Source organism: Marmota marmota, unplaced genomic scaffold (assembly GCF_001458135.2).
Source record: "Marmota marmota marmota unplaced genomic scaffold, marMar, whole genome shotgun sequence".
Taxonomy (NCBI): Eukaryota; Metazoa; Chordata; class Mammalia; order Rodentia; family Sciuridae; genus Marmota; species Marmota marmota.
The window spans coordinates 4,609,849-4,620,499 of NW_026000080.1; the positions used below are offsets into that span (position 1 = coordinate 4,609,849).

The 10,651-nt window shown below is 36.5% G+C and overlaps 1 protein-coding gene across 5 annotated transcripts in view; it reads right to left on the minus strand.

Annotated features, from left to right (window-relative positions):
- The window catches only part of Samd13 (sterile alpha motif domain containing 13), a 48,353-nt gene that overhangs the window by 33,546 nt on the left and 4,156 nt on the right, over positions 1–10,651 (minus strand). For 4 of the 5 annotated variants that reach the window (XM_015504762.2, XM_048815012.1, XM_048815014.1 and 1 more), the window contains exon 2: positions 9,887–9,971. The exons of the other annotated variant lie outside the window; for it this stretch is intronic. In XM_015504762.2, the coding sequence (XP_015360248.1) occupies positions 9,887–9,939 (53 nt within the window). In that variant the 5' untranslated portion in view covers positions 9,940–9,971. The remainder of the gene's footprint in view (positions 1–9,886; positions 9,972–10,651) is intronic. 5 annotated transcript variants of the gene reach the window in all.

Sequence of the window (10,651 nt, forward strand, 5' to 3'; positions counted from 1 at the left end):
ATCTTTGAGATTCAGAATGTGAGTATGTTAAAAAAGAAGAAAGAGTACATTGGAACCAAGCCAGTTGCAGCAGCTGCAGTGGCGCTGGTTCACCACAGAGGGAGGGAGAGCACAGAGAGGAACAGATTTGGTATGGAAAAACCTGAAACCAGAAAAGAAACCCAAACTCAGCACATCCAGAGGCTGCACTGTGCATGGGTGCTTGAAATGTGCTCTTTTTCCCAACTGGCCACGGAGAGCTGAGGCGGGAGCCATCTTGAGGTGACTGTCACAACACGCGACTGGATCAGGGTCACTCCGGGTGAATTGGGCTGGCAACAAAAAAAAATCACACAAACACAGAAAATATCTGAAGCCTGGTGTTTACTGGGGAGAGCTGTTTGTCAAAACATTCTACCCAAATAAGGCAGAGGGGTAATATTACAAGAAAACAAGGAGTCGGGTTCGGAGGGTAAAGTCTTGCTTGGTGATGTCTTGGTCAACAGTTTGACTGACATCATGAAAAGCCACACTCATCTCAGGTGCTGCATGGGGATCATAGGCAGAGTGAGAGAAAAGGACACATACATTGCACAGCCCAGTCAGAGCAAAGTCAGTCCAGTCCCCTCATAAGCTCAAATGTGCATAGCTCACACACACAGCCATGGCTGGCTCACAACAGGTGACCATGCTGCAGCTGCTCCTATGGGACAGCAAACACTGCCATACTGTCCCAGCAAGTGCCTACTTTGTGGCCCAGTGTGCACCTAGCAGAAAGTAAGTACATCAGGCACAGAGAAGATTTACCCAGAGGATTTGAGTCAGAAAGCAAAGGAAAGCCTAAATCCTTTCTCCTTTGAGTCTGGTAACTCAAGTGACCAGTTGATGTGGGTTGGGAATCTGATCAGGCAGGTGTGGAAACATTCAGGGATTAAACCTGAGAATGCTGTGTACCTGAACAGCAGAGTGTGTGGAGGACTGGCTCCCCTGCCCCATGAGAAGAATTCTTTGGATGCTCCTGAGATCCTGACCCCCAACCAAGATTGGCAACTGCCAGGCCCTAGGGATGTGTTGATCTAATCTCTTCAGAGCAGACACCAACAAAGCCTCTGAGGCCTGATTCCCCAGAAGCTGGAACTCCTCCCATTGATCTCTGCAGCAGCCCCATCCTGGGAGGGCACCCCATCTGGTCTCTGCAGACAAAACTCCAACTAATAGTACTTCCCACTCCATCCTACCTCATACTGTTGAGAAAGGAAACTGAGACTTATTTCAAACAGCTTCAGTCTTAGACCATTCCAACTGACAACTCAGAAAGCAACAAAGAAAGAGGAAGGGGTTAGCAACCCCAGCCCCTGCTTTTTCTGAGTACACAGCTCAAGAAGAACTGCAAAGAAAGACAGTAGGGCATAGACAGTGACCATCCATTCTTGTCAACTATTTTGAACACCTCAGTGGAGACTGTTCTGTCATTTTTCATTAAAAATCTTTATATTTTTCTTTCTTTGTGTGTGTTCATATGTGTGCATGTGTGCATTCCTGTGGTGGTGATTGGTCCAGGGACATATATGCATACACATGTTTGTTTATTTTTTTCTCATTGAGCCTTTTTAATGTACTAATTTTTCTTGCCTTGTCTTTTGAGGGTTTTGGGGCTTGTATAGTTTGGTTTTGTTCTGTAATGTTTTCATTTGTTTGTTTCTCTTGTTTTTCTTTCTGTCTTTTTTCTCCCACTAACAGTCAATTCTGCTGTTGTGCTCTTTCTCTCTCCCTTTGCTTTGTTTCTCCTATTTTTCTCCTCCTTCCTGCTACAGCTCTTCTGCATTCTCTATGTTCACCTTTTGAAATTGTAAACTCTTTTCTACCTTGCTAGCACATTTTCTTTTCTCTTCATTAGCTGTAGTTTTACCAACTTTAAGAACAAATTGTTCCATATAATTCCTGGCTCCACCATTAATGCTGATGCAATTATTACTGCTGTGGATGATATAGGTGACACCTACTATTTCCTATAAAACCTAGGATCTAGTTCATGGTTATTGTTTTTTACTGGTGACAATTTCTGACCCTGCCACTCATGTTTTTTGTGGTAATTAATGTCACACATGTCACAATAGTAAATGGGTATTTATTTTAATGCTATATGTTATTTGCATCTGTTGTTGCTATTGTTTGTTTTGCCCTGTTCTGGGAGGTGCTTGGAACCAACAAAAACACTACAAGTTTACAGGGTAGAGACTCTGTGTTGAACTAAACTCTTCCAAGAAACAGAGTGTAACTTGCTCCCCATACAAATTGATGACACTCAATCTTCAGCTATACCTTAGTACAAAGAATTGAAGACAAAACCCCAACTAACAACCAGGCCCCAAGTAGAAACAGATAAGGGGAAGGCTGCATGGGCCCACTTACAGACATCCACTGCTACAGGAAAAACAGAATTAATGCAAAGACTATGGATACCACAACTACTCGGGTATCTTTATCTAGATTACTCTAGGACACTTTGTCAAGTAAAGACCATGCCCTAAAAAGGCCCCCACATAATAGCAGAAAATAAATACCTCCTAACAGATGCATAAACCCAACAAAGGAATATAGAAAATATGGGGAAAAAACCAAAGTAACACAAAACCTCCTAAAGTTCATAATCACCAGCAACTGACCCAAAAGATACTGAAGTAGATGAAATATCAGCTAAAGAATTCAAAAGAATCATTATAAAAACAATCAATGAATTCCAAGAGAACACAGAAAAACAAGTGAATGAATTAAGGAAGTCAGTATAGAATATGAATGAGAAATTAAATAAGGAGTTAGAAATATTGAAAAAGAAACAAATGGAAATCTTGGAAATGAAAGACATAATAAATCAAATAAAATGTTTACTTGAAAGTCTCTCTAATAGACTACACTAAACAAAGAATCTCAGAACTAGAAGACAAACTGGCCAGACTTAAACATTCAGAAAGCACTTAAGAAAAGAAAATAAGTAACTATGATCAGAATATACAAGAACTCTGGAAACATAGTAAGAGACCAATTTATGAATCACTGGAATTAAGGAGGGTTGTGAGATGCAGGCTAATGAAATTCATAACCTCTTCAGGGAAATAATAACAAAAAAATTTCCAAACCATGACAATGAGATGGATATCCAGATACAGAAGACATTCAGAATTCCAAATAAACAAGATCAAAAAAGAATCTCTCCACAACACATTATAATTAAGATGCTTAACATGAAGAACAAGGATAAAATTTTTAAAACCTCAAGAGAAAAATGTAAGGTCACATTTAAAGGCAAACCTGTCAGAATTGCTTCCAATTTTTCAGTGCAAACTCTAAAAGCCAGAAGCATTTGGAATGATATGTTCCAAGTACTGAAAGAAAATAACTGCCAACCAAGATTGCTATATCCAGCAAAGTTCTCCTTCAAAATTGAAAAGGAGCTCTTTCCTCCACTGCTATCCAGCTACCAGTAACAGACGAGGCCATGGGTTTCTGAGACCTAGAAAGCCCAGCCGGCTTTCAGATACTCAATGATTACGTGGTGGACAAGAGCTACATAGAGGGGTATGTGCCATTACAAGCAGATGTGGCAGTATTTGAATCAGTCTCTGGCCGACCACCTGCAGACTTGTGCCATGCCCAATGTTGGTATAATCACATCAACTGATTTTTACAAGTTGGTATAATCACATCAAGTCTTATGAAAAGGAAAAGGCCAGCCTTCCTGGAGTGAAGAAAGCTTTGGGCAAGTATGGCCCTGCCAAGGTGGAAGATACCACAGGGAGTGGAGCTACAGAGAGCAAAGATGATGATGACATACATCTCTTTGGATCTGATGAGGAGGAAAGTGAAGAAGCAAAGAGGCTAAGGGAGGAATGCCTTGCACAGTATGAGTCAAAGAAAGCCAAAAAACCTGCACTTGTCACCATGTCTTCCATCTTACTAGATGTGAAACCTTGGGATGATGAGTCGAATATAAAAACATTAAAAAATAAGACATTAAAAAACAAGACCTAAGTGTATGTTGTTTGGAAGAGATGCACCTTACAGGCAAAGACAGCTATAGGATGAAAATTGACATACAATGCAAAGGAATCCCCAAACAAGCAGGAGTAGCTATTCTCATATCTGACAAAGCAGACTTCAAACCAAAATCATGGAGAGAGACAAAGAAGGTCACTTCACACTGATAAAGGAACAATCCAACAAGAAGATAAAACAATAATAAATATTTATGCTTCAAAAATTGGTGCAAATAATTACACAAAAGAGACACTACTTGAATCGAAGACTCCAGTATAATAATACTGGGTGATTTAAACACACCTCTCTCATCATTAGATAAGTCAAGCAGACATGAAACTCTTTGGACCTGAGAAATACTATAAATAAAATGAACTTAACAACAGTTGAATACACTTTCTTCTTTGTGGCTCATGAAACCTTCTGAAAAATAGACTATATTCTGGGCCACAAAGCAACTCTTAGCAAGTACAAAAAAAATGATGTAATTCCTTGCATCTTATTAGATCATAATGGAATAAAATTAGATATCAACATGACAAAACCCTATGGAAACTATATAAACACATAGAGATTGAACAATAGTTTTGAATGATGAATAGTTGAAATAAAAAATTAAGGAAGAAATTTAAAAATTCTTAGACTCAAATGAGAATAGTGGTACAACATACCAGGACTTTTGGAATGATATAAAGGCAGTTCTAAGGGGAAAGTTTATAACTATGAGTGCCTACATAAGAAAATCAAAAAGATCACCAACAACCCAATTTTGTATCTCATAGCGCTTCAAAAGAGAAGATCCAACCAATTCCAAAATCAGTAGAAAGGAAGAATTAATATCAGAGCTGAAATCAATGAAATTGAGAATACAAAAAACAATAGAAAGTACCAATAAACAAAGAGTTGGTTCTTTGAAAAGATAAAAAAGACTTAGCCAAACTAACCAGAGAGAGGAGAGAGGAGAGAGGAGAGAGAGAGAGAGAGAGAGAGAGAGAGAGAGAACCAACTTAATAAAATTAGAGACGAAAAAGGAGAAATCACCACAGACATCACAAGTATTCAGCAGGTCATTAGGGACTATTTTGAAAATTCAGACTCCATTAAATTAGAAAACCTAGAAGAAATGGATACACTGCTAGACAAATATGATCTGCCAAAACTAGATCAACAGACATAGATACACTAGACAGATCAATAACTAGCAATGAGATAGAAGCAATAATAAAAAGTCTTTCAACAAAGAAAAGTCCATGACCAGATGAATTCTCAGCTGAATTCTACCAAAAGTTTAAAGAACAGTTGTTAATACTCCTCAAATTATTCCATGAAATAGAAAGGGAAACTCATTTTATGAAGCTAATATTACACTCATACCAAAACCAGATAAGGACACATCAAAAAAAGCATCCCAAGACAAACAAAAACCAAACCAAAACAAAAATCCTAGTATATTTATAAGAATATAAAAAACATCCACCATCCAACAAGGCACAATTATATAGTCTAGATTTCCATAAAAAATAACCATACATGCAAAGAAGTATGAAAATACAATCCACAATGGGAAGAAAATTCAGTAAACTAAATTGAGAAATCATCTAAATGATAAAATTAATAGATAGGGACATAGAAACAGTTATTATGGCTATATTCTATATGTTCATGAAGCTAGAGAAAAGACCGAAAATACTAAGTAGAGATATGGAATAAATCTTTGAAAAAGACCAAGTCTAACTTTTAGAGGTAATATCTATACTGTCTGAAATGAAAAATTCCTGGGAACCAGGCACTATGGTGCACGACTATAATCCCAGCAGCTTCGGAGGCTGAGACAAGAGGATCGCAAGTTCAAAGCCAGCCTCAGCACTGGCGAGGTGCTAAGCAACTCAGTGAGACCCTGTCTCTAATAAAATACAAAATTGGGCTGGGGATATGGCTCAGTGATTGAGTGGTCCTGAATTCAATCCTTGGTACCAAAAAACAAAACAAACAAACAACAACAACAACAAAAACATGGAGTCAGATTAACAAGAGATGAAAAAAACTTTTTTGATGTTTTAGGTTGCTATACTTTATGGACACTATCAAATTTCAAATAGACTAAGGCAGAAACCAGATGATTAAAATGCACATTCAAAGATAACTGATAGTGAAATCTTTATACACACATACATATAAAATTAATTTAAGAGAGAATTAACTCTTTTCTTACTGGTTTATATATGATCTAGCAAAGTGCACAAGCCAGCAAGCATATCTGAATAGTTTAATTTAATTGTAAATTATGCCTCTAAACAAAGTAACAGACTCCATTTATTCTGCTGTTAATCTAGAAGAATTTAAGCATACTTGAAAGAATTAAGTGATAATGATTTTTATGATACTTTCTTATGAGTAGAATAATCATGTCAAAGTTCAAAAATTATTTGGTGGATTTTAAGTGCTTATATGATAAATCTACAAATTAATCTGGTGTAATATTCTACTGATAGGATCCTGCCTTCCAATATAAAAGCATAATCTGTTTCTTCTACAGAATCTTTTGACAGTGTCCTTCAACTTGTTCATACTCATCTGATAAGATTTTAGAAGTGTACTTATTTCATAGTTATTTCAAATTGTTTCTTCATTATGTATTCTGCTATCACATATAATTTGTCCTTATATATTAGCTCTGATCTGGTGATATTAACACTATTTATTTATTTATTATTTGTTGTGATTAGTTTATACATGACAGTAGAATGCATTTTGACACATCGTACCCAAATGGAGCACAACTTCTCATTCCTCTGGCTGTACATGGTGCTGAGTTGAGTTGAAAAATTTTAAAGAAAAGGTTAGTAAACTTAAATGCAAAGAAATAGAATCTTATCAAATGAATACAAGACACACTGAAAAAAAATTATAATTACCATGGAAATGTAAAGAGCCAAACAATCTTGAAAAAGAACAACAAAGTTAAGTGGCTTAACACTACTTGATTTCAGACTACAGTTATCAAAGCTATAGTCATCAAAGCAGTGTTGCATTGGTGTGTGTGTGTGTGTGTGTGTGTGTGTGTGTGTGAAAAGCAACAGAATAGAATAGAGAGTCTAGAAATAGACCCATGCATGTATGATTGATTATTTTTCAATAAAGTTGAAGGAGCATTGAACGAACGGTGCTGGAAAATTTGGATATCCACAGGCAAAAAAACAGCTACTATCACCAACAAAAAAACTTCAATTCTTATTTCATAATTCACAAAAAAAATTAACTCAAAAAGACAGACTCAAAAATCACAGTCCTGCTGGGCATGGTGGCCTACATCTGTAACCCCAGCAGCTCTGGAAGCTGAGACAGGAAGATCACAAGTTCAAAGACAGCCTCAGCAATTTAGTAAGGCATTAAGCAACTTGGAGCAGAGTTCAAAGCCAGCCTCAGTAACGGCAAGGTGCTATGCAACTCAGTGAGACCCTGTCTCTAAATAAAATACAAAGTAGGGCTGGGGATGTGGCTCAGCGGTCTAGTGCCCCTGAGTTCAATCCCTGTTTACCCCCCACCCCCCAAAAGCCATAGCCCTAAACCCTAAACCCTAAAACTATAGAAAACTTTTATAAGAAAATGGAGAAAATCATTGAGACTCTGTTTAGGCAAAGATTTCTTAAATATGACATGAAAAGTATAATCCATAAAAGGAAAAATTGATAAATTGGACTTTGTCAGAACTAAAAAAATGTTTGCACTTTCAAGAACATTGTAGAGAGAATAAAAAGACAAGCCACATGCTAGGAGAAAATATTTTCAAATCTTATATATGATGAAGAACTTGTATTAGCATTATATAAAAACCTTCTATGCAACAAATATGAAAAAATAATAAACCAATAAAAGAGGAAAAAATATCTGAATAATACTACAACTAAGAAGATACACAAAATTCAAATAAGCACATGAAAACAGGCTCCACATCATTTGTCACTAGGGAAATAAAAGTTAAACCTATACCAAATATAATGTCTAATATGAAAAAGATTGGTCATACCAAGTTCACAAGGACATAGGACAACTTATATACTCACAGTCTGCTGTAGGAATGTGTATGGAACAACCAGTTTGAAAAATAATCTGTCAGTTTGTTAAAAATTAAATACACACCTATCATAACCTACCCAATACCATTCCTCTTCCATGGAAGATAAATGAAAGCATATGTCCACAGAATAGACCTGTACTAGATCAAAGCAGCTTAATTTGTAACATCTAAAAAAAATGGAAACAACTCAAATATCTATCATCATATAGATGGACAGTTATTAATCTGTTTTATATCCAAACAATGAAATATTAGTAAAAGTAATGAACTAAGTAATAACATGTATAAATCACAAATGAATTATGCCCAGTGAGACACCAGACAATATATACATATATACAAATTTCTAGAAAAATCAAACTAATTTGTAGTGACAGCAATTCAATGGTAGCCCGGGGATACAAGGGCAGAAAAGAGAAGGTGAGATTATAAAGGGTTATAAGGTAACTGGGGATAAAGGATACATTCATTATCATAACTGTGGCAGTGGTTTCACAGGTATAGGCAAATGTCAAAACACACCAAATTTTATATTTTAAGCACATGTAATTTGTTATATTTCAATAAAGTTATTAGCTTAAATTTATTAAAATTAGGCACAATTTAGAGCTCAGTATATCAGTTAACACTAGTCCCCTTTCAAGTTCTTAACTGCAATATATAGTGGCTACCATTTTGGCCATCACAAGCACAGAATATTTCCATGACTGCTACAACTACCACTGGATAGCAATCATCTACCTCATAAAGAAGGATCCATTTCTTTCATTCCTCCTCCATCTCTCTATGTTCAACTTTAAGAATGGGAGTAAGCATGGCAGTGTGGCATTAATATATAAATTACATGAGAATTTTAGAAGCAGATTTTATTAAGTTAATTTTAATGTAATTTTGCTGTGAAGCAAAATATGCTTCTATTCATAAACATAGCACACTGTCTCCTAATTTAGATATCACTGTTTCTATGGATTACATTTAATTAGTTTCTTCCAATATTCAAATTGACAATTTTAAACCAAATAGATAACACTGTCTCAGAATTTATTTTCTCTTTGTAATCAAGCTTCAATACAACTCTTAAATATGAATATACAGTTTTAGTATACTCACTGATATCTTGTGAATTAGCTTTGTCCTGATTTAGAATATAATGCTATATAATACAATTGAATTTTCTTAATTAAAAAAATCAAGCATTTAACCCTTACACAATAAATATAATCATTAGTTTCAAATGTGGGAATAGATATTAAAATAGAACACCATGGTAGGCACTGAGATATTTCACATTCAAGGAACAGTTTTAAAAATCAGGGCAGAGAAGTTGTTAAACTTAGTAGTCTGACTGAAGCGTTTCTCTTCTTTAACTACAGTTCTCAGTTTTGAGAGTTGGAGGTTATTTATTTTTTTAAAAAAAAAGGAAGAAGAAAAAAGAATCAAACTCCATTTTCTGCCCCTATCCTAGTAGCCTATAGACTTGGAAGGCAGAGTCTATGTTTATTTTGTTTTTGTTTCTAGGGAATACAGGGCTGAAATCCTCAATCTTCCTGGTTCCATAGCCTGCTACACTGATCTGTGCCCATTTTGATATCTGAGTCATGCCTACCTTGGAAATGCAATACAGAAAAAGGCAACTGAAGTTGGGTAAGAGACCAAGAAGGCTGGTGGCCAGTGTAGACAAACCGAGACAACCCCCCAAATGTGTACTGTAGTCAATAATCAAGACCTGTAAAAATAGAAACCAAGTCCCTCCGTTGTTTGCAGAAGCAGAACTCAGAAGCCAGCTTCACTTACTTTTTTACACCGACAGAGCCATTTTCCTTGTTTTCCATGTCAACAGATAGCATGGGAAGGCTGCAGGGTTTCTTTACTTCAGCAACTAATCAATAAGGGAGAAAAGCTTGTGTTTAATTCTGAGAAGGTGAGAGAAGAATATATATTCTGAATCAGACATAATGGTTCCTTTTTACAGCTTCACACCAGTTCACGTATGTTTGTTTAAATCTCTAGTTCCCTGAGCGACTGGATAGATGTGATTAAACCTAAACAACTGAAGGAGACAGATGAATTGGGGTGCTTTCATCTGTACTGGCACTCCCAGCCTTGACAATAAGCATTTGCAAATGAAATTGAATCCTCGTTCAAAACAAGTGCTGTGTGACCTGGCACAGCTTCCTCTGGGTGCCAAGCTTTCACTTAAGATATTGCAACTCATAAATGAGTCGAAGTGGAGGAAAAAAAAATTCCCCTTTTCCTGCCCCCTCCCACCACAGACTGTGATTTCTTTTATTGCTTTTTCTTTTTTTGTCCACTCCCTCTGCTCCCAGATTTTTTTCATTGTAATGCAGGAGCGCACTTACAGCTTTTGTCAGCAAGTATCCCCCTACCTCACATATTCTCAACGAAAGCCTCAAAAACCAGTCTGGGAGATGACCATGCTGTTAGTAAAGCAGGAAGCTCACAAAAAAAAAAAAAATGCCAGATCGTCCTTAGTACAGAAAGGTGGTGCTGGTGTGTGTGTGTGTGTGTGTGTGTGTGTGTGTGTGTGTGTGTGTGTAA